The following is a 23,117-nucleotide window of genomic DNA, read 5'->3' as shown; positions in this document are numbered from 1 at the left end:
GATATCGTAGATTCCGTCCGTTTCTTATCTAGCTAGTCGTAATGTCCAGATCTTAAGATGTTTCGTCAGGCGATGTAAATGTGAACAGGTAAATAGCTTCCTATTTGAAGGCACACTAAGTATAATGTCTCCCTTCGAATACTTTAACAATGCCATCTGCGAACATTCTCGACATCCTTCCCTCTGGATCATTGTTTGGATTGACCTCCATGCCCACCATCCCCACCACCTTCTCACTCCCCAAAAACGCCCCTAAACATTCCATCGCCCGCTCAAACCCTAACCCTGCATAGTGCGGATAATTTGCCAAAGGGAACATACCTGAATCAATGACATCGATATCGAAATGCAGGAATATCTTATCAACCCTTTCATCGAAAAACTGTAGCGCCGATGCTGCACATGGGACAGGTGAGACTTGGACAGTGGACCAGGTAAATGCCTTAAATCCATTCTTGAGGAGATAGACCCAGTGTTCGGTAGCTGGCTGTAGGGGATCGAGGCCAAAGAGAACGATGGGGTCGTTGCTCACCAGCGGCGTACCATCGGGGCGAACGAATGGCTTCATACTAGGTAAACATCAAGGTCGTTGAGTAAGTGTACTCATTACCATCGAGTCGAGAACCCCACATGCGCCATCTACCGAAGCTTCCGTAGGTAATGTTAAGTCCGCATCACCGTCGAAATTATCATGCCCAACTTTCCGTTTCTAGACGCCGTGGAATGGGACAGTGTGGGTAGGGTGGCGGGCGAGATGCTGAAATCTCCACCTAGAACAAGAAGGAACGGAGAGTCCTCATAAGTTTCTATATAGTCGTTATGTACGTAGTCTTGTAAGGCCCTCATGATTTTCAGACTAGCCTCTTCGTTGCGAACACTACTGGTTTTTGGAGAGGGTTTCCACTGTGCGGTCTTCGCAATTTCGGTGCTGAGGATGCTGGGCTCAGTAGTAACTTTCCATCCTATTTCTTCTAATCTCGTGGCTATTCCAGTATCGAGGATTGCCTGATGGGCTTTGCTTTGGCCTGCTTCTGTGGGTCCCTGCTTCTGTGGGCACCTGCTATGTGGATTTTGGATGTTGGTGGCATTTCAGAAAGGCTGAAACTTGTAAGGACCTTTGAAGCCCTCTTGTTGCAAAACGGGTGTGCATAGAATCCTTTCTGAGTTCTTTGGCTTCGAAGTACATTAATGTCAAGAATATATGGTGGGTATGGATGGAGGTGTGTTGGAAAGTCAAAATGTGGCTTGCGAATTTCGTCATCTTACAATCATCGTGCTCGCATTGAAACCGAAAGCCAACGAGGCGTGTTCAAGGCTAAAAAAGGTACCGGGAATGAATAAGCGCTGTCGCGTCTAGAGATTTCAACCAGTTGTGCCTGCACTAGCTCACTCTCACGACTCCATCACCTATTTCCATTCTCGGCTTGCCTACCAAATTCCTTTAAGTTCTGGCTTTCATCACTCCTCGCAGCGCGTAGCCCCTCCCTTGCAACGCAATTGTTGGGATAAAGCTGACTGCCATAACCAACCCTACTGCAATACCACCACTGTTCGCAATCCCGACATTCTCGAACATTGGAGGGAACCTAAGCGATGAACATTAGTCAAGGAAAGTTTCAAAGTAGTTCTTCGACCTACCAAAATGGCCCAATGAATCCCCAAATCTGTCTCACAAAGGTTATGAAAACACCGATGCTCGCTGCTTCGTCTGGATAACAGTCGACAGCATACGTAACTATACTTCGGTTAGTATACATCGTCAAGACCTAAATCTGCGGTACTCACTCAATACTGTTGTAACAACCTGATTTCCCGCTGCAGCAATACCAGCACCAACCACGGGCGTGACATTCCAGTGGCCTTCAGGAGCCTGCTGAATTCGCACGAGAAACACCACCATCCCGCAGATAGTTAGCACGTAGCCAAAATAACTCAACCACAACCTGAACTCGGGTGCAGGCTGGCCCGAGATGTGTTTCGAGCGACGACCCATCCAATAGTCACTGACATACCCACCAATCTGTTCACCGATAATAGACCCTATGATAATACCAAGAAATTGTAGGCCCAATTGCTGGGGATTGAAGTGGAATTTCTCAGCGAAGAGTTGTGGGATCTCAACGGTGATCAGCACAGAAGCGAAGAGGAAGACCATAGAGTAAGCGAGAGTAGGAATCATTACGCATGGATACTTTGCCATTCGTAGGGGTGAGATAAATTCATAGACTGAGAAAGGTGTCTTGTCGATACGATGAAATTTGAAGTAAGATTCTTTGATGACTGGGCCGGTGTGCTGTACGCCTTTACGGATGAAGCGTGTTTCTGGTCCAAGGAAGATGTAGAGAATAAATTGTCCGCCATTAATCTATGGTGAGGTCAGTTGATAAGGATCGAGGAGGAGAAGGGGGGAACCCTACCATTGCCAGGATCCAGTATATCCATCGGTAGCCAACATGATACGCAACGAAACCAAATATGAATGGTGCAAGAGGCACGCCTAGAGTGATCATAAGCGTCCACATCCCCATATACCTCGCGCGATCTTTTTTGAAGAACGTCTCTACCACCACCGCGCTTCCGATTGCTGAGGCAGGGCAGATGAAGAAAGCAGTGAAAGCACGACACGTAGCCATCGCACCGTACGTTGTAGTCTGTGCGCATCCCACATTGAACAGCAAGCTCCCTATCAACGATATAAGGAAGATGGGTCGACGACCGAAACGCGTAGAAAGAGGACGCCAAATTAGTGGGGCACCTCCGATGATCGCGATCTGGAGGGAGGTGAGGTAGGAAGTGCGTTGGAGGCTAACACCAAGATCTTGAGCAATGACTTCGTAAGCCGGAATGATTGATGCTGCGATGAAGGTAGACATGCAAGCATGAAAAGCTACCAGAATGAGATTTGTGATTTTCTACAGTAATTGTTGGTTAGCTTCTCTTGGAGAGACAGACTAGACATCAGATACCTTCCAATTGGGCCAATTATATGGATCAGTATCTCCCATTGTTGGAAGAGGATCCAGATCGAGGGTTCCATGGCGATTCAGAAGGTATTGGCAATGTTCTTCTGAAAGAGATACCATCTCGTCCTTCTCGAGATAAGTCGCCTGTGTCGCAGATTGTTCTAGATCTTCCTCATGCTGGTGACCATTCTGAGAAGGATCTTTGGTATCCACCATGGCTGTTGTAGTGTTGACGAGGTTTTGCGTCGTATCCCTAAATCAGAGAGTAAAGGAATGAAGTGGAGAGTCAACTGCTTGCGCTGAAGTGAACCCCAGCTTTCATTAGTATTCGATCCATTCTAGGGTGTCTCTGTGGAGCCCCAAGAGCGATGAGACAGCCTCTACAGGGATACTCGAGGTTCTGTCGTCACTTGAATGTCACTAGCTCCAAAGCAAGTCGGAGCAGCCCAACCAACGCAAAGGCTCTAAGCTACAGCAGGAAAAAGCCCGAGGCCTACAGCCTGCGATTGGTAAGTGCTAGCTATCGCATAGCAATTTTGAATCTAAGGCGGTTTTTGAACAAGATAGTGTCAATCCCGATCGGCTTTCGAGAACATATGTCCCGGTGCGAGGTACTTCGTCCAAGCTACAAGATGTCGGATATTCATCTTCCAATTCCAGGAGTGGCTATATCGAAGAACCTAGATGGCTTTTTTGATAATATTGGGGTGCTGAGGACACGGCGCATGTGGACGCGCGTTCAAGCTTTGGGGAGAAAGCTTGTGCTCCCGGCCAAGATGGCGATCTTTCGCCTGAACCTTTAACAAGGTTGCATTGAGATTGTCCCCGGAAGTTTATCTGGACACCGAGAAATATGACAAGCCCTCCCTTGAAACTAGATGTGGATGTACGCAATCATATCCGTCCTTCCCATCGCCCGAACCAATCTTTCTATGAGCAATAGTATGCAGATCAGAATACAAGCAGTCTTTCTTGACCGGGGACTCACAGGAAGGATAAAGAAAATTCCTGGAGTTTAGCAAGGGATTGTTTCATCCTCCTCTGTTAGACGGACCTTCTCCGTTTTCATTTACAGGATTGGAGTAGAACCCGGATGCATCGTCACACGCTTCATTGGCGCATCCCGACTCAGCAAATGTGTCAAATAGGGAGCCATATGCCGAGTCTTCGAAATCTTCCCCGTGGAACTGGAAAAGTATGGGATCAAAGGCGAGCGCATCCTTCCATGGTGGGACAGGCTCGAATGGTGCAAGTTGATTCTCTAGTGTGTCAGCCGAGTCTACGCTGGGTGGCTGCATGCTGGTCTCTGGTAATAATCCAGAGGCTTCAACTTCGGGGGCTAGTTCCGTGTCGCTTGAATTCGGAACTGCCTTTTCTTCATGTGTGCCAACTGGAGCGTCTCGAGATTGCGTATACGATTGGAACAGCCGAAGCTGAAGGTCGCGGACGATTTCGATCAACTGACATTTCAAGCGCTCTTCTAAAGGGCTAAACTCCTTCTCTACAGCGATCTCCAATTCCCGTCGTACAGCAGGCGGAAGCTCTCTGCGAAGGAAGTGTTCGTATCGCTCTAGCTCATTCGAAATTGGCTTTGATCTCTGATAGATCTTCTCCCAGTCGCATTCCATATCTGTAACGTGTAAGTTCATCTTCGAGTAAATTTAGACTGGTCTTCTATCCTAGGCAAAGCAGTAAAGAGTCTTCCTCAGAGTATCACTGACACATACAAAGGGTTTCAGGCATTTAGTTTTCTACATGCATGCGAAGGCAAATACAGACTGCACTTACATGGCGAAGGCATCAGCATGTCATCGTCGTCCGGAAACAGGATTCGGTACATCTCCCTCCATTTATCCTCTTCACTGACCTCAGGCTGGACCCTTTTTCTACTTCTGAGTCTCTTCTCCTGGAGCTTATCGAATCCCTCAATAGCCACCTCATGTCGTTTTGGACAACGCTCGTCTGCGCGCTGGTGTTCATGTAGAAGGGCTTGCACTTTGAACGTGGCGTAGCAGCGAGGGCAGAATATTGGCAGTGTGTGGTTGCGGTAAAGATGTTCCCTTCAGTGATAGGAATAAGCCCATGTATCCTCAAGGTCATGGAGACTTTCAAGCTAATATCATAAAGCGAGTGAGAGGTAACAATTGTTGATGGATCAAGCAGAGAAAATATTAGACTTACTTGACACGTCGAACTTCATCCCATCCTGGTCCAACACAAGATCTCCGCTCCAGATACTTCTCAAAATTTCGTTTGAAATAGGGGCATGCAAACTTGCGCCTGTTGTTGTTAGGCTCAGCCGAAATTCTGCCACTGGGGTTCTTTGGCCGTTTGGACGGATTTCCGTCGGGTTCAGATAAGTTCTCGTCCTCGTCTATTCGGGCACGTTTCCCAAGCGTAGTATTAGAAGGATGGCTAGAGCCTGGAGCACATGCGTTGCTGCCAGAAGATGCGTCATTGGTGGTCCTAGATGATCTACTTTCGTTCCCCCGACAAGTAACCGTTGGCATAGCCCGAAAGATCGAGTGGAAGTAGACCATAACCCTGTCAACCACCCTACACCTTTCCATTTGAAGTGAAGATAATTCATCAGCGGTCTCGGTGCTTGCAGAGAACTCGCTTTCAATAGAACTTTGGTCACTCAACATTGTGTCCGAGTGCGGCGATCGTTCATCTTTGGGGCTGTTAACTTGATGAACTCGTGAAGGAAGATTAATGCCGATGGATTCACCGGAATTTTCCATACTTATGAGGGTATCCTCTAATTTTCCAATTTCAATTTCGGCTGGTGTAGGGTCGCTGCTTTCAAATCCGGCGATATTTTGCTTCCTAGGCAATAGGCTGGAAGTACACTCTTCCTTGTGGAACTCACACAACACACACAAGACAGAACCGTCTTGTATTACACAGAGACTCTTTCTTCTCCGGCAGGCATCACAAGGCCTCTCTCTCCGAATATGAAGGTTGGTGATGGGGCCAACAGTAGTGGGGTTGGGCCTTGGTTTCACACCTTCGTCTTCGATTTTTTCATTCGTCCACTCAAATTGGACATCTTTGATACCTGAGTCCGAATCTGACACATCTTCTGCTTTCACGCCATGTTCGCGAGTTGAAATAGATCTCAAGTCAAACACTGCTTTTTGACGGAAGTCTTGCGGTGAATGGCCCCATGAATGCTGCAGACCAGCATGTACGACTTCCTTTATAAGTGTACCAGGAACCCGATGAGCTATTATCTCCGGTACGCGCTCTTGAACCACTCCTATATTGTCACAAGGTCTCGGTGTTGCGGTATTGCAATCAGTGGTGAGTCCCGTGTCACTGTGAGCATTTCTGTGCCATTCCGGACCGCGTCCAGCTTCTGCCTTTTGATTCCATAAGTCTTGAACGGCAACCAAAGCCTGTCCGGCAAAATCCCAGCCGGTACATTCTGCCACTGATTTCAGAGATCGAACTGTCCAGGTCCTCTGCTCTTTGTTGTCATACACCAACCCAGCTATTAAAAGAGGCATGACATTTCCAATCGATGCTGCTTGAATAGCAGGTAGCCCAGTCCCTGCAAGTATCCGTCCAATTTTGAGTGCATCCTGCATTGTACGTGATTTACAGGAGGACAAGGCGTCAAGCTCTCCAAGCGGAGTGTCTGGATGATTCCGCAGTATCATAATTTGGGTCATGTGAATGAGGGCCTGCAAATGTGCGATACCCGGTGTTTCATAGAAAATGAGATCGCCAAATGGAGATTCTGCAGTGGTGGCTCTAGCATTTGGTGCACATGATGGCAATGAAGGTTCGAATTCGTGACCCAGGCTGCCTTTAAAAATCTCCAATGCTCTTTCAATCTGCGCCCATTCTACATAGGCTTTGCCATATTCTAGTCTACGCGATATTTCTGCGTCTTTGGTGTCGGCCCTTAACCCAGATGGCTGATCCTCTTTCGTTAGAACTTCTTTGAGGCTGCTAGGTGTGGGAGGAGCCAATAGTATCCATTCGCGGCCGTTGGACTTGGCAACTGCCTGCTTCCTTCTGTGGTCTTTCGCAGCAAATTGAACAGTCCTCGCTAGGATAAGATAGAGATGATCAAGGGCGCTCGAAAGTGCATTAGAAGAGCTAGCATGGCTTGCTGTTCGAGGAGGCCAGTCTGACCACCTCTCGTAATCTAAACTATGAGCTAAGTCAGCATCCCGCATAGCTAGTGTTCTTGAGTGGGGACTTGCAGGACTCACATGAGGTCTTCACACTTAAAAATACTATGATATATATCCTGCTTTACGTACGACCAGAACAGATTCAAATATATCTCGAATAAATCCAGATCCGTATTCGTAAAATCCTTGTATGCGGGATGACTTAGATTTTGGCGCATGCGATCTTGGTATTGCCTTAAACCGGTCAGAGAGTAAAGGAGGTCATAGTTTGGAAGGCGGTGCCCGGTAGATAGTTGTCCTGTGCTGTAAGCTTCCGACATTCCCTTGAAATTTATTTCAAGGAGAATAAGGTGCGTCCCCATTAGGTGTGCTTTCCATTTAGTGTGATCCCCAGTCATTAGCTCATACAAGGCCAATAGCAGGCTCGTTGCTAATGTGCCAGGTAAAACCCGAGTTTTTGGGTTACCGACTGCGCGGTGGATTCGTTTGAGAGAATAGGCATAATGCTTGTAGGAAGGTGTTTTTGAAGAGCGGTGGAGATTCGCGAGTTGCAATGACGAGAGTGCAAGTATAGCATGTAACAATCCTAGATTGTTTAAGCCCATCGTCGGAAGAGTGACTGTCCAAAAATTGTTCCCATAATCCATTCCGAAGGAAGCGAGGCTAGGTCCAGTAACGTTCACAAAGAACGAGAAAAGTTGGGCCACGTTCGCGTCCTTGATAGGATTTGCGGTATGCTGCGGCCGGTAGAGATCCAGCGTGCCATCGTAATAGATTGCATTGCGTTCATGCCTATTGAATCGATTCAAGGTCTCTACAAAGGCGAATTTGTATGGCGAAGTGTCGTCTTCTGTGAGGCAAATAGCTGAGTCTTCGTCTGATTCCAGATCAAAGTAATCATCGTCAAGATACTCAAATGCAGTCCCGTCGCCAACAAAAAAAGGTCGAGAATTGTTGGTACTTGGTTGAGACCCCTCAAAGCACCCTTCATCTATAATGGTTTGATTGAAATTTGGCGCAAGTGGCTGTTGTTCCACCTGGCCCCAATCTTGGGGGAATTCAGGCTCAGAAGGGGAGAGATGCTGTGAATGTACATATGCTGGCTCGGTCGGATTTGGTGCGGAGAAAGCGGAGGGAAAATCTGAATCAAGGGTTGAACCAAATTCGCCGTTAGAAAAGTCGGAGGTCAGCGGCAGCTTTTGTATGAATGGTAGCGTATTCCAACTCTGGCTTAGGGTGTGAGGACTATGATACGGCAACCAGCTGACCACTCCAGGCATTTTTGACCAATTCCCTGTCGGTGATTTGAACGTTACCCGCTGATTGTATCCCTCGCACTGTCTTTTTGCTCTAATGCAGTTGCAACAAACAGGTCTTTCTTCGCCGCATCTGATTCGCCTCTTCCTGCAAGTTAAGCATCCTGTCTTTGTCCTTTTCCTTGTCTTTGGTGGAATTGTAATAGATTCACCCTCCTCTAGGGGCCCCCCAGTGGCTAGATCTGCCATGTCGAACGTTGCCTTTGCGGGGCTGAACTCCTGGTGATGCGTCGTCAGGAGTGGAACCGTTCGCAAAACGAAAGTAATTGAAACCAGAGTTCATTTACACAATGATCCAATTTGAGGGAAACCATGCACTTTTGAGGGCTGAAATGCGAACAGGTGGGATCTCGGTTTTGCGCAGTTGAGACGGAGCGGACTAAGTGGCTTTCGCAATGGCGAAATAAAACTGGGGCGTCTTTTGAACACCTTGCAGCCACTGCTGCTGAAAGCTCGCTTGTCTTATACCCATCCTTTCAAAAGTTTTAAGTCAATCCTTATCCTTATGTTGCCCTCGTTCGAAACTGGAGGTACACATTCGTATCCTGGTACTGACTACCGAGGCCATTCCTGCTTGTATGCGCGCCGAAAATGTTGAAGTTCTGCGTTCGTGAAAAGCATGCGTAAGATACGTTATCGTATCAACATAAAACATACGAGCTTGCGAAATAGCCCCAGAGCGATTTGCGAAAAGTCTGTAGTCAGTCCACCGGTGAGGCTGAGCTGCGCCACAGCGTCATGTCAACATCGAATGTTGATGAGTCGCATGACACCGATAAAGATCAATATATTAGACAGGAATACTAGGCTGTATTTGAGCCGAATTTGTAAAGAAAACATGATAATACTAAGTAGAAATTCCTCAGTCCATGACTTGTCAGGAGCACGTGACTCGCTCGCACCTGGGCATGCGGGTACCTGAAGTGTAGAGCTGATATCAAATGATAGCAGATCAGATCTAAGAAGGCGGCTGAGTTAACATGCCACTTTTGCCTGTAGAAACGACCACAGTGGGTAAAAGAATTGTGTTGCTGACCTGTAGCGAAAATTGTATCTATAGTAACTTAGATATTGCGTTCAAATGAATCTTACCAAGATAAACATGCTGAAAGACTCTGTTGCATTTTACCCTTCCTTACTATCTCGAAATCCGGACTTTACGCTCAGATATAAACGGAGAATCCCTTAAAGAGCTGGACTTGGCGAGGGCAGTCGCCTTTTTCCCCTCTCATCTTGCCTCGCGCTTTCTCTCCATCACACTCAACTACATTTCCACCTCCAACGCCTTTCCCACTCCACTAACTTCAGTCCCAAGCCTACACTCGCATTCACTCCTCCCAAAATGGGGGTGGAGTGTCAGGCTTGCGCTATCTGCTGTGGAACGTTCGTTTCCCGTTTTCGGCCGAATGCAATTTGCCAGTGGTGTGTTGTCCGCTGCGTCCCAACGACTAGGCTTGAGATGGACAGCAGCTATTGGAAACCCGGACCAGAGATTAAATCAGGCCTTGCCGACCTAGCAAATTAGACGCTGCCACTCGATATTTCCACACAAGAACAAGTGTATATGGTATGCATGCAGCGAAAAACATATGGATAGCATCTCACGACACCCCTTAATACTAGAAGCATCGATCATTATTCCTTCCGGGGCGGAACAGGCGGAAACCCCCTGATTTGCATCCATCGAACCCGGTTCGTTACTCTCGAGGAGTCCAATTGTTCGCGACCATGACTTGGCTTCCATCATCTTGCTTCGATGCGCTCGTATTGTTACCAATCATTCATTCCGAAAGCATGGGGTTTACTCGCCCCCATGGCATCTCGCTCTAAGCCTATAATGAAAGTCCGTTTTTGTCCGACCTAGGATACGATCAACATGTTTATTACTTCTTCTAACTACCACGCGACCCGAAGAACACAGCGTAGATGCATTGACTGGTCTAGTTGTTGAATTCCTTGATTTCCACCCTAAATTTTTGATGTAATCGAACCGATTAGAATGCCCTGAAAGTTGTAGAGCGACTTTGATGTAAACTATAAAGGACTGATCTTCACTCCGGATTGAATCATCGTAGATAGCATGGCTGCATTTTGGAGGTGTTTTTCGTTCTTGTTGTTTGCTCTACCTGTTCATACAGCATCACCAGATAAAAATGCTATACTAGCTCAGCTCAGTAATAGTGGCGCATGTGTAAGAACTTTCAATTGTATTCTTTACCTAACGCAAGCAATTCCTCATACCTAGTAGTGCACGGCTCTAAACTACTTCTTACCCGGAAAAGTACATTTCAACAACATCACAGATCTCGGATACCAATCCTCCCAGCTCTCACTCTGGTCTGCACAAGAGCAAAGTCTCCACCCAACATGCATCGTAATTCCGACCAGCACCCAGGACGTCTCTACCGCAGTTGCTATTCTCAGTGTGGCCTATCAAACCTCCCTCAAAGGCTGCCAGTTTGCTGTGAGAAGCGGGGGGTAATTATCAAGTCAGCGGTTGCTTCAAACAATTAGTTAATGATATTCTAGGCATACTCCCCAAGCTGGCGCCGCAAACATCGATGGAGGAGTAACCATTGACCTCCAGGGTATGAATCAGGTGGCCGTATCGAATGACCAGCGAATTGTAAGCATTGGGCCAGGAAATAGATGGGGCAATGTGTACTCCTCTCTTGACGATTTGAATCTTGCTATGGTAGGTGGTCGCGTGACACCTGTTGGAGTCGGTGGTCTGATGACAGGAGGTATGAAACCAAACCCTGATTATGCTTGTGGTAGCCCTAATGCCTTCCAGGAGGTGTATCATTCTTTTCTGGCCGCTACGGCTTTGCCTGTGACAACATCCAGACTTTCGAGATCGTCCTTGCAAACGGCACCACTACAACCGCAACCCGTACCTCTAATTCTGATCTGTTCCGCGCTCTCAAAGGTGGCAGTAACAACTTCGGTATCGTCACCCGACTCGATGCAAAGTTATTTTCCCAGACTCCATTCTGGGGTGGCACGGTTGCTCAGCCAATCACCAACAAAGAAGCCTTCTTCGACTTCTTTTCAAACTTTACTGTCAGCAAAACATATGATCCATATGCGGCGTTGATTTCGGATTTCGCATGGATATCAGGTGTACCAACAATCGTCCACAACATCGCTTACACAAACGGGGACGCGATATGGCCGCCTCCAGCCTTCGCGCTACTAGACGCAATGCCAAAGACAGCAACCACAATGCGAAAGGACAGAGTCTCAAGCTTCACGAATGAGATCGCAGCTGCAGCTTCCTTCTCCACAGGACGCAACAATCTCCTCATGACACTAACCTTTACTAACGACCGGAATCAAGCACCAGATTTCATGGCCGAAATTTACAACCTTGCAGATGCAACTGCGCAGGAGTTGATTCTGATCGTCGGGCTTGTGGTCACCATGACGTTTCAGCCGTTGCCATATTCCATATACTCGAAGTCCGCAGCCACAGGCGGCAACGTGTTGGGCCTTGATCGTTCTAGAGATGATTTGATCAACTTACTTTTCACGTTATCATGGCAGCTTTCCACAGATAATGGGAGGGTCAACGGAGCTATGGAAAACTTGGAGAGTTCAATTGTTTCTAGAGCAAAGGAGAGGGGATTATCTAACGAATTCGTGTATCTAAATTATGCGGCGGAATGGCAGGATCCGATTCAAGGGTACGGTGGAGCGAATGTGCAATTTTTGAGGAGTGTGAGTAAGAGGTATGATCCTAAAGGAGTGTTTCAGAAGGCAGTCCCTGGAGGGTTTAAGTTGGGGATTTGAGGGTGATGTTGAAGCGTCGAAGAGTAGTTACGTCAACTCTTCCATAGAGTCGCCATAAATATGTTAGTGCTTGTTACGAGTAGCTACCGCCACCCAAAAATGTGAATATAATTCCCCCTAGATCTTCGAAACTATGCTAGGCTTTGGAAAGTTTCAAGAGTCCATTTTAGCCCGGAAGTCGACAGGTGAGTGCAGGTGAATGGAAGCTTGGAAATATCGGGTTTCATTACTCGCGCATCCAGTACACAACCACTTCATATTTGCCACTCTCGGCCTTCAAGCATGGAGATCAATAATAAACTGCTTCCAAACATCACACTTGTTCGAATCCTTCACCATACCACTATCCCCAGGACTCCCCTTCCCAAACATCATCGCATCCAATCCGTCACTTCCGCTCTTTGTCCACCCGGTTATAGGCGCCTGGTTCGGATTCCTCGCAAAGGCTGCCCATGCCTTCCGCATAGTCTCCGACAATTTCTGCTCCTCAGGCGTAGCGCCTGCAGAAGGGGCTGTATTGAAGACAATCTGGATCTCGGAGCTGTGGTATGCACCTTGATACTTTTCGGGCCAGCGCGTTGGATCGTTAATGCGGGTGTTAGGGAAGCTGGCGTTGAAGAGGTAGCGGTATGTGTCTATGTATTTGGAAGATGTTGCTGCGTTTAGGAGGGCGGGCTGGGAAGAGGTGAGCACTGAACATATTTGAGAATGCCTCCAGTAGGGATAACTCTAGAATAGAGTGGTAAAAGAGCTGAAAATAGAAGTGCCAGACTTACGCAGTGGAAATTCCAATCCGTAGCAATCTGTGTTAATTGCGTTACGAGATCCACTCGCCCTTCACTTCCAATGGGATACGCATCCTTCACTTTTTGATATTGAGCGACAATCGCCGGAGTCGCGAAGCCAAAGGTACCACCCCAGTAAATATCAAACGAATAATTCGCATAAAAGTTGGCGTAGAAGCTACCATCTTGCGTATTCGAACCCATCAGAACGGGAACTTGAGCAACATTGCCAACTTCCATCCTAGACCGCGGGTCGGAGACAAAGGTGTAATTGTCACAAGCAAAGCCGAACGTTATGGCTGGGTATAATTCCTGGGCGTTTTTGATGTCGGCAGCTGGCTTTCCTTTCACGCACGCAAACGCAGCATCAGGATTCGTATTTGTGCAGCCAAGGGCGTCTACAAGACCATTCCAGATTGTAAAGTCGCTGTTGTTGCAGTTTGCCAATGGGAGATAGGCATATGATCCGCTTTCCATGATTGCAGAACTGAATGGTGGCTTTGAACCTTTGGGATAACTAGTGACTAAGATGTCCGTAGCAACAGAGCCAGCAGATTCTCCAAATATGGTGACCCGAGATTTGTCACCGCCGAATTGGTCGATATTGCTCTGGACCCAGGCGAGACCAGCACGTTGGTCGAGCAATGCAAGATTGCGCTCTGTTACATTCTTGATCGTAGGAGCCTGGGGAAGGCCGAAAGCTAGATCCATTAGCGCCTACTAATACATAATGCAAATATTTGCATACCATTTGTCCGATAGTTTACTGTGACGATAATTATATCTTCTAATGCCGCGAAATGAGCGCCATCGTATAGTTGTAGCGACGAAGCCCCAAATTTCCAGCCTCCACCATACATCCAGTACATGACAGGGTATGGTGGTTTGGAAGAATCCCATTTCTTCTTAGGCGCAAAGACATTCAGGTACAAGCAATCTTCGTTCTCTCCAGCGGCTGGTGGAGGGTTATTGAAGACCTCTTCAACGAAGGTGCGATTGGCTACTGGAGCTGTTGCTGATGAGAATCTCGTAATTTAGGCTAGAATCATAGGCAAACGAACCAAATACTTGGATGCATGCCGGCTTAAATTCCTTCGTGTCCTTACTACTCCATTTCACGGGCGGTTTGGGTGGTGTAAATCGTGCAGAATCAGTCGGAGGTGAAGCAAACGGGATGCCGAGGAACTTGTTCACGGCTATTAACCCGGTCGGTCCTGCAATGTTCGTAGTTGTACCGACAATTTTGCCGTCGCTGATCGTTGCTGTGGGTATTGCGCTCAGAGCATCAGAAACAGGATCGCAACGCACCCTCCCCGCGTTTACACCAAAAAGAGCGATGGCAATAGCAAAGAAAAACATCGCGATGTTCCGCTGATCGAGGAAACAGATGGGGCGTAGATTTTATTTGAATGCTGCACGCTCCATGCCATCGAGGCGAAGTGGAAGGATGCAAGTTTGACCAGGGTTGTTTCCCCTCCCCAGGCACACACCAGGGGGAACACGAAACTGAATCGAAGGATATGCAGGCTCAAAGGATTGCATGATCGATAGCTCCGACTGCTGACTGTTGGGGAAATTATAGCTACTATTCTGATGAGAGTTGAAATTCGCAAGAGTCTGTTGAAAGGGGTTTGGACAGGATGAACGGTAAAGCTTGGATAGCAAGGCATGAAGTTCGGAACCCATGAGATAGAGCTTAGGGGGACGCAATGCCGGAATGCAAACCCACCCCTCGCTCAAAGCCCATCCGGATGATGCGATGTCGACTGTGCGGATGCGTGAGAGATGAACTCGATGTTACATGTCGGGGAGTGAGGGCCCAGAAGCTGGCCCAAGATGAAAGACTAGTGCAAAACAAGCTAGTGTGGAGGCTACCCCACGTGGTCTGGCTTCTGTCCCAACAAGCCGTGCCACGAGCTCGACCGTCAGGTGAAAGAGGCTCAATCCTCTTTCATGCACAAAGCCACTACTCTTTCACGAACCCCTTTACGAGTCCACCAAGCACTTTACATCGACCGCGCGGCGTGTCCGAGAGAAGAATTTTCTCGGACTGTTGCTACAGTGCTGTGCACAATCGGCTTCCGGTTTTTGCACGCTGCGGAATTTTATCCCCGCGGCGGCCCCTGTGCGCTTAGCATAGACCTTGCCTCATTAGTCTTAGCTTGATACGGCGTGTTGCTGCCGCTCAAAGATTACAGAAACTGTCTAAACTGTTTCCTGCACTAGCCACATTCATCATCTACAGTCTCAAACATTGCCATCTTGCAGGAGCGGATTATCCTTCCGGCGGCATTAGATGTTAAAATTATTTACTGTTTAAGCACGCTTACTCATCCACATGTTGATTTGTTAGAGCTCAGCCACTTTGCACTGCGTCTTGCCCTGCTGTCATCCCTTCCTTGTTCTTTAGAGTTATCCTTCATGAATTCACCAGTTAACACAGTCGCAGTCTGTTGATTTCTCGGACTGTACAGGTCTTGCCAAGATATTTTCTCATAACTCCTTAGCTAGAGCTCTTAAGCTATTCCCTCCTTATGCGACTCTTGCGGATTGAAGACAGCAACTTCAGCCTAGTCGAACGTGTCGAAGACATTCCGCGCTATGCTATTCTTTCCCATACTTAGGGGGCAGATGAAGAGGAGGTTACTTTTAGGGATCTGGCAGACGGTACAGGCAAAACCAAAGCTGGCTATCGTAAGATCCACTTCTGCAGAAGGCAAGCTGCAAAAGACGAACTCCAGTATTTCTGGGTGGACACCTGCTGACCCACAGAAGGGAAAACTCTCGTGATTTGACCTGGCTATGATGTTTTTAAAAGTTACAGAGTTTAATATTTAATAAGACATCTTAACTTTGCATATATGCATATGAGGTTATAGGCTTACTTTACCTAGAACTAAGCGTTTACTGTTTTTCTTCATGTCTCTATTTCGTAGAGGGTCTAGAGATAAGCGTGAATATATATCTAGTAAATTTGCGACTTTGAAGGCGAAGCTTCTAGAAGTCTCTTGATTAATAGCAAGATAGCTAGTAACAGAGGTTACAGAACTACTTTTAGGCTTAAAGAGACTGCGTCACGAGGTACAGCTTGATAGCAATGCTTTAGTCATCACTGTGGCTAATGAATGTGGCTATGCAAGCAAGAGTTTAGACAGTTTCTGTGATCTTCGAGCGGCAACACGCCGTATTAAGCCAAGGCCAATGAAGCAAGCGGCAACACGCCGTATTAAGCCAAGGCCAATGAAGCAAGGCCTGCTAAGCGCAACAGAGGCCGCCGCGGGGTAAAAATTCCGCAGCGTGCAAAAACCGGAAGCCGATTGTGCACGGCACTGTGTAGTGAGCAAAAGGAGTCGTCCATTTACAGCGTGTATCCGACTTGACTCGTCCTATCAATAGCCAACATCTTCTTACTTCCACGTGCTTCCTGTCGTCCCACGCTTTTTCCAGTTCACCGAACCAAAAGCAGCTGAGGAAACGCCACGCTCGGTGAAAACTTGACCGTCAAGGGATATATCTCCGACTGACGGCGAGCCTCGTGACTGATATGTGCGGAGTAGTGTAGGCAATGTCTCATCAAATCGAGTCATCCATGATCCGCACCAGCCGATCAGTTTTCAAGTGTATGTAATATGCACGAGGCTTAGGGCTACCAGTGAAAATCTTACATCGGTGAGTTGGTTAATGTCAAGGACAATCTTAACACATGGGATACTCCCCAACTTCGAACGTACCTTGACCTCATAGTGGCTGGGTACTTGGGATGTCGGCAGTTGCAACAAAGAAAGCTTACTTTATGTTCCTACAGAATGTTCCAGAAAGAAAGCGAAGGAATGGTCTCATAGTCACATGCTGATGTGATATACCAGTTTAGGAACACAATCTGTCACAATCGACATGTTTCGATAAGCGAATTCAATGGTCAGGGAATTGAGTCAATAGTAACAACAAAGGAATGAAATTCGAAAGAGAGTGTAGGTTTGATTTGAAGGTTGGGAGGGTATCATCATCAATTTCTTGACACTGGCGTTTATCGTCTCCCGGAACCACTTAATCTGATCAACACGCATCAAGGGACCAAGGACCTCCAGTAACCCCGAGTATATATCCAGGATTGAATGTTCCCCTTCGTAAAGAATCATCCTTTGTAAAGCACGCGGCCTTGACCTGTAGCTTTCACGGCCCCTAAATCATACTTCCCATCCGGGTCGCTACCTTCAAAATTAAGTCCCTCGTCTTCTGAATTCGATGTTTCAAATCCACGAGCAAGGCCACGAGTTTGACCTTGATCTTTCATTCACCCTCACGCCACCTCTCGGCGCAATTCCATAATATGATACTTAAAAATGTGGCTTAGAAGCACCATGTCGAACAGTATTGTCGTTAATCTATCTTCTCAGTATTTGAGGATCGGCCCTTTTAATTCCAGGGCATATGTGAAAGCTTTGGTCTGTAACTGAGTGTAGATAGTATCTACACTCAGTTACGTACCTTCGGTTCCCAAGACCATCAATTCCGTTACGTTAAGTACTCTAGCCAGTAGGTGTGTAGCAACCTCTCGATGCAACCCAGCGGCCTTATAAACTTTGAAGGTAAGCTCCTCCCCGATGCTTACGAGAACGTCCGATTGAGCCTTTGTCTACGCTTGCAGGTTACCAGACTGAAGCCCCCACCTGAGAATGTGCTTCTGCTTCCTTGGAACTTAGAAATTCGGGGCTAGTCTGCTTTAAACCTACCATGAAATTGACACCACGCTTTGATTGAAGACAACGTGTGAGTGTGGATAAGAAGTAATTTGCTCTTGGTGGAAGATATACCCAAGAAGATGTGGATCAAGTGCAGAACCGCACCATTGAAGGATGGGTTTGGTGGCTGGAGCTGTTTTTCCTTGACTGGGCTAGGGTAACATCTCGATATAATTGAGACTGCCAATGGGCAGCGCCAGCACGTTCCTTGCTCCGTCTTCCCGAACTTAACATGTTGAAACATCATATTGCGAATAATAGCCAAGACGATCTCATATGACAGAAAGAGGGTTACTCGCTCAATCAATGTGTAGCTTTGCATGAAGCTTAAACAGCAGTGCTCAGTCGGAACGGGTTTAGATAACTTGTGTATTCGAGAACTCGTCCCATTGGAAATTTCGTCCAGTGTGATCAAATACTGCGTTAAATTTTTACTAAAAACCTCATCCGGAGAGAAGAGTCGAAGGCTATGGGAATTTTCCCGAAATGCTTTGTCCATGAGGAAATTACAGGGTTGCATGGATGAAGCCTTGATTCCCTTCTCCACGGCCAACTGCATCCAATCAGGAAACTTTAATACCAACATAAGGATCATACGTCTCTTTAACTTGTCCCACCTTCTTCTCATCCTTTGTAGGGATGTTGTCTAGAATATATTTGGCAGGCGTGCCGTCCTTTTTGAATAGCTCATCAAGTCCGTATAACTTCAGCCACACTTAGAGGTCCTTCGACTGCAGAGAATCGGATTTCGCTTTCATAAGTCGTACTTGGTGGGGTTGGAAAGACCCTTCGGCAAACACGCCGCCCATCTTCTTCGGCCCACTCCAGCCTTTCGGCGTTCGCGCCACGATGGCCAACCATTGCAGCTTCATGGTAGGTTTCTCGAAACGTGCAGTTTTTAGATTCTTCAAATCTCAAAAAGGTCTCACTTAAGAGAGCTGCCGAGATCTATATCTATATCCTCAAGACAGTCAACAAATCACGGCTAGTATCCGTAGCCTGTTAAGAGAGCCGTGAGCTATATTGTCCATGCATCCATATATCGTCTCCTCGTTGATCTTGATGCCGTTTACAGGAGTGATTGGAATTACTACCCTGGGTTCTGCCGGGCCAATGTATTTGTATCCATGTTAGGCAGTAGCGGTAGGACCTGTGTCAGCTTCTCTGCCCCTAATGTTACACCCCACGGCAAGACCGGGCTTATCAACAACAGCTCCAAAGCTGACGACCAGAGCATATCCAAGTATACAACTTTTGTGAGTGGCGCCGGGAATTTCAGCATCAGTGTAATTTAGACACTCATCAGTGACGGAAAACTTGATGATGAGGTTGTGCATGGCGGCTTCATCTCCACCGGTGCCCAATGATCTTTCGAACCATAATGACGTTTAGAATCGCGGGTATACCATGGCTGGATCTAACAACATATATCAATACCAGGATCATGTTTCTGGATGAGGTAATTTACGTGAGAATAAACGAAACCACCCTTTGACATGGTTTTTTTCTCAGCGTACTGATTTTCTTCAGTCCCAGCCTCCTGCTATACTCTGTTTCAACAACTCGGATCCTACTTAGCAATCGAGGTTTGACAACGTCCGACGGTCAGATCTCCTTCCAACAAGGTATTATCCTTCTGAAAAATTAGTACTATATTCAGCAGTTATTGAGGTATTATGCTGCGTGTGAATTCCTTCGGCGAAAATCTTTTAGGATTTGTTCGCGGTCGTGCGACAGCTTAAGTAATAGGTGCAGATGGTCGAGGATCCATTGGGTATTCTAAATTTACGGCAGGCCGTGAATAGAAAGGTCCTAGAAATACGCGCACAATAAGTCGCGTGTGAGTTGAAATTTAAAGGCTAATGAGATTGAATGTTGAAGATTGAAGATAAGAACTGAGGAAGGCAGCTGTGAGAGATGGCATTTGCCCTCGGCGGCAGTTACGCAAATCCTACCTCAGCGTCTTCCCACCATCCATCACCGCAACAAATAAAGAAACGCTCGCATCCATCGCCATTTGAGAGTTCAATCAAGGCAATCAGAATCCCGTGCTGTACGGCTACGAAAAACAGCAAACCGGTGTTGGCGCGTCGAGTGACATCGATTAGAACGAACTCCCGTCTTTATCACCACATTCTATCGCATACACCGAGCCCAATTCACCTATAAGTGTCGCGCACGCTTGTGTGAACTTGCAAGGGCTGTGTAAGGCTGCAGGTTATTTGTTGTATGCCAAAATTGAGTGGTGGTTGCATTCTGGAAGAAAGGGACGAGCTCCGGGTCTGGTCTTCCGTGCGAAGTTTCGCTGGGTCATTCCACTACGCACGTGCAAGGCAGAAGAGGGTGGAGTGAGGACGATAATATTCTCTTCAACAACAGAGTATATTCTGCCTTAAAAGCTCAGAGATTTCTTCATTGTCTTCTTACTTTCTTTCTGCACCGGTCATTTATTTAAAATCGTCCATCGAAGCGCTGTTCATCGCAAGAGTAGAGACCGCACGAGATTCAACCACATTCTCAACTCCACCATGCCAGAAATCATCCTCTCCATCAACGCCGGCTCCTCTTCAGTGAAGATTTCAGTCTACAAAGCCAATGAATCTAGCAACCCGGTGCAGCTCGCCGAGGCCGTTATCGAAGGCCTAACCGCCCCACCTGCAACCCTCAAGTATGAGCGCGGTGACGAAAAAATCAAGGGTAGAGAGCTAGAGAACATGAATTCTCAAGAAGATGCATTCAGGTTCATTTTGGATCACTTGACGCAAGACAAGGGATTGCCGGAGTTGAGCAAGAAGGAAGATATCCATTTCACGTGCCATCGAGTAGTGCATGGTGGGGATTATCCAAGAAGTCAGGTTATTGATGAGGATACGTATCATCATATTGAAGCTTTGAGTGATTTGGCGCCGTTGTGAGTACAGTTTTCGTCTTTCTTTATTGAGTTCTCGACTTGGTCTATAGACCCATTTGTCCTTCCTTTTATCTCTTGATAGAGCAACATCAACATCCGCCACCTCGATATATGAATTAGCACGCAGTACTCTCCTTCCAGTAGTATCTAATTACAACCTAGACACAATGGCCCGGCCCTCACAATCGTGAAAGCTGTCTCCACTCTCCTCCCACACGCCACAAATATCGCCTACTTTGACTCCTCCTTCCACGCTACTATGCCTTCCCACATACGCACTTACCCGATTGACCCAGCCGTCGCCCAAAAGAATAAATTGAGGAAATACGGTTTCCATGGGATAAGCTATTCATTCATTGTGCATGCTGTACGTCTAAACTCTCCCCCCGCCTCCCCTCTCTTTACATGCTACAACATACTAACACAGATACAGGTTTCCGGCCATCTCAAGAAGCCACTAAACCAACTCAACATAATCGCCCTGCACCTCGGGTCTGGCGCCTCCGCCTGCTGCATTCTGAACGGGCAGTCGCACGACACCACTATGGGTCTAACCCCCCTCGCCGGCCTCCCAGGCGCCACGCGCTCCGGCTCCATCGATCCATCGCTAATGTTTCATTTCACTCATTCCGCCGGCCAGCCCTCTCGCTCCTCCTCCGCACACTTGCATATCACGCAAGCGGAAGAAATTCTAAACAAGCAATCCGGCTGGAAAAGCCTCACCGGGACCACGAATTTCGGGGACATTAGCGAGAAGGCGGAGTGCGGAGATGAGGTTTGTAAACTTGCTTTCGACATCTTCGTTGATCGGATTGTTAATTACGTGGCGCCATATTTCGTGAAGTTGAATGGGGAGGTCGATGCATTGGTTTTTGCGGGTGGGATTGGAGAGAGGGGGGCGGTGTTGAGGAGGGAAGTTGTGGATGGGGTGAAGTGTTTGGGGTTTGAGTTGGATCGGGAGAAGAATGAGAAGCCCGGGGAGGGGGTTGTGGTGGATGTGAGTGGGAAGGGCTCAAGGTATAAGACGTTGGTTGTGAAGACGGATGAACAGTTGGAGATGGCTAGGGGAGTTTTGGAGGAAAGGGAGAGGTTCAGTGAGAATGAGTGAGGGGAGAAGAGGAGAAGGGGTGAGTTGGAAAGTGCGAGGTGGTTTGGAGGATGGCTCATTTACGGAATGATAGAAGTTTTTTGGTGATGGGTTGTGTAATTAATTAAATAATGATAATGACTTTTGCTAGGAAATTTTGGGACTAGAAAGAATGTGTTGGGAGGTATTCACATCCTGAGCAATCATCAAACAGAAGGGGAAGAGCCTGACGAGGCTGAAGAAGATTCAGGTAGACATGAGGATATAACCGGTTCGATTAAGGGCATCGCGATACGTGGGCCTTGAAAAATTTTTTTGTGAGAATTAGTAAGCTATACAGCTACGCAGGAGATTTGGTGCTACGCTCGAGAGACGTAGGCTCCTAGCAGGAGCGGGTTTCGGGTGGTTGTAGATATGTACACAAAACTGTACTGTGCGATGGGCGTGCCACTTGAATGCCCTAAACATGCTGAGAACCGTACAATTAAACACCGCTCCCACAGAAGTCTGGTGTCAAAGCTAAGTATTCTTTGTACTGGATAAAATTATGTGCATGGGGCAAGATTTGAAGGTGATAGATAAGGAAGATGGCTGGAAACTTATTTACCTACAGGTAAACTGCAGAAGGTCCTTCAATGACGCTCTTGGGATGCAGTGTGTTTTGCCCTTAGAGGAGGAAGTGTTGCTGTTTGAAAGACCGATAAGGGCCTTGGCATTTTGTTCCTAAAGATGCTGCATATTGGATGTGAGTTCTAATGGAGTTGAAGGATCTGTTGATTTTATTTTTAGAAGAAAGCCCGTGATTAGACGAGGCTTTTCATCGATTTGGCAGGAAACGTAGAACAAAATTTCGAGACTGGGTCGTGGAAGTAGAGATCCATTGTAGGAGACTAAAATTTCCTCGTGAAGGAAGGGATCACTGTGTCCGTGACAAGAGCGTACGGAGTAACTCTGGAATTGTCGATAACCTATTACTTCAGAAGTAGGCGGAATATGCCGTCGACCACCATTGTTTGGGGGCGAAGCGAATGCTACCATCTCTTAACCGCGATGCACGACACGCGTCGAGATGGCGTAATTGTCCTGTCCAGAAACGCGCCTCGAAGATATTGCATGTCGAATCATAAGAAAGCAAAACTTGATCCGCTTGACCGTGTAGACGATGCCAGCAACAAGGCAAAAGCTCCTTTCACTTCTGTTCAGCGATCCATGGTTGCCGCCAGCAAGTTTTACCGATTGGGACCACGGTGAAGTTTTCGAGGCTAGATCTCCACGATTATAAAGACGTAGTGCTTCGAAATTCTTCAGATCTGGTAGGCCCTTCACCTCTCGCGCGTGATATCGAAAGCTCGGCAGACACTTTATTCGCCATG

General features: G+C 47.3%; 8 protein-coding genes across 8 annotated transcripts; 3 read left to right on the top strand and 5 right to left on the bottom strand.

Moving 5' to 3' along the window:
• Window positions 1-115: 115 nt before the first annotated feature.
• Window positions 116-568, bottom strand: BDR25DRAFT_308520 (uncharacterized protein; the record flags this gene model as incomplete). Its single annotated transcript, XM_033691015.1, has 2 exons — window positions 116-279; window positions 322-568. The coding sequence occupies 2 exons, from the start codon at window positions 566-568 to the stop codon at window positions 116-118; spliced, it is 411 nt and encodes a 136-aa protein (XP_033554465.1).
• Window positions 569-1,399: 831 nt separating this feature from the next.
• Window positions 1,400-3,586, bottom strand: BDR25DRAFT_2572 (MFS general substrate transporter). The gene is made up of 5 exons (XM_033686465.1): window positions 2,967-3,586; window positions 2,418-2,912; window positions 1,786-2,365; window positions 1,639-1,735; window positions 1,400-1,586 (listed from the first exon to the last, which is right to left on the bottom strand). The coding sequence occupies exons 1-5, from the start codon at window positions 3,177-3,179 to the stop codon at window positions 1,442-1,444; spliced, it is 1,530 nt and encodes a 509-aa protein (XP_033554464.1). The 5' UTR covers window positions 3,180-3,586; the 3' UTR covers window positions 1,400-1,441.
• Window positions 3,587-8,742, bottom strand: BDR25DRAFT_2571 (uncharacterized protein). The gene is made up of 4 exons (XM_033686460.1): window positions 7,190-8,742; window positions 5,145-7,127; window positions 4,752-5,023; window positions 3,587-4,593 (listed from the first exon to the last, which is right to left on the bottom strand). Exons 1-4 carry the CDS (start codon window positions 8,614-8,616, stop codon window positions 3,995-3,997), a joined length of 4,281 nt encoding a protein of 1,426 aa, XP_033554463.1. The 5' UTR covers window positions 8,617-8,742; the 3' UTR covers window positions 3,587-3,994.
• Window positions 8,743-10,226: 1,484 nt separating this feature from the next.
• Window positions 10,227-12,233, top strand: BDR25DRAFT_2567 (putative oxidoreductase). Its single transcript, XM_033686424.1, has 4 exons — window positions 10,227-10,618; window positions 10,676-10,905; window positions 10,957-11,171; window positions 11,222-12,233. Exons 1-4 carry the CDS (start codon window positions 10,508-10,510, stop codon window positions 12,217-12,219), a joined length of 1,554 nt encoding a protein of 517 aa, XP_033554462.1. The 5' UTR covers window positions 10,227-10,507; the 3' UTR covers window positions 12,220-12,233.
• A 262-nt stretch (window positions 12,234-12,495) lies between these two features.
• On the bottom strand, window positions 12,496-14,762 carry BDR25DRAFT_274903 (alpha/beta-hydrolase; the record flags this gene model as incomplete). Its single annotated transcript, XM_033687446.1, has 4 exons — window positions 14,066-14,762; window positions 13,753-14,013; window positions 12,996-13,705; window positions 12,496-12,894 (listed from the first exon to the last, which is right to left on the bottom strand). Exons 1-4 carry the CDS (start codon window positions 14,361-14,363, stop codon window positions 12,496-12,498), a joined length of 1,668 nt encoding a protein of 555 aa, XP_033554461.1. The 5' UTR covers window positions 14,364-14,762.
• BDR25DRAFT_390158 (uncharacterized protein) lies at window positions 14,714-15,794 on the top strand (the record flags this gene model as incomplete). The annotated part of the gene is made up of 8 exons (XM_033698087.1): window positions 14,714-14,851; window positions 14,910-15,129; window positions 15,250-15,302; window positions 15,358-15,378; window positions 15,439-15,478; window positions 15,561-15,586; window positions 15,629-15,754; window positions 15,780-15,794. 8 exons carry the CDS (start codon window positions 14,714-14,716, stop codon window positions 15,792-15,794), a joined length of 639 nt encoding a protein of 212 aa, XP_033554460.1.
• A 568-nt stretch (window positions 15,795-16,362) lies between these two features.
• On the bottom strand, window positions 16,363-19,083 carry BDR25DRAFT_347952 (uncharacterized protein; the record flags this gene model as incomplete). The annotated part of the gene is made up of 15 exons (XM_033694345.1): window positions 16,363-16,428; window positions 16,457-16,573; window positions 16,640-16,758; window positions 16,808-16,839; window positions 16,951-17,050; window positions 17,087-17,174; window positions 17,217-17,285; window positions 17,314-17,396; window positions 17,493-17,611; window positions 17,645-17,702; window positions 17,738-18,299; window positions 18,364-18,450; window positions 18,479-18,694; window positions 18,730-18,848; window positions 18,897-19,083. The coding sequence occupies 15 exons, from the start codon at window positions 19,081-19,083 to the stop codon at window positions 16,363-16,365; spliced, it is 2,022 nt and encodes a 673-aa protein (XP_033554459.1).
• Window positions 19,084-20,095: 1,012 nt separating this feature from the next.
• BDR25DRAFT_2542 (acetate kinase) lies at window positions 20,096-21,917 on the top strand. Its single transcript, XM_033686282.1, has 3 exons — window positions 20,096-20,657; window positions 20,820-21,024; window positions 21,091-21,917. Exons 1-3 carry the CDS (start codon window positions 20,275-20,277, stop codon window positions 21,763-21,765), a joined length of 1,263 nt encoding a protein of 420 aa, XP_033554458.1. The 5' UTR covers window positions 20,096-20,274; the 3' UTR covers window positions 21,766-21,917.
• Window positions 21,918-23,117: the final 1,200 nt, after the last annotated feature.

Source organism: Lindgomyces ingoldianus, assembly GCF_010093535.1.
Source record: "Lindgomyces ingoldianus strain ATCC 200398 unplaced genomic scaffold BDR25scaffold_1, whole genome shotgun sequence".
Taxonomy (NCBI): domain Eukaryota; kingdom Fungi; phylum Ascomycota; class Dothideomycetes; order Pleosporales; family Lindgomycetaceae; genus Lindgomyces; species Lindgomyces ingoldianus.
The sequence above is the reverse complement of the archived record's forward strand: the minus strand, read 5'-3'. Positions and strand labels throughout refer to the sequence as shown.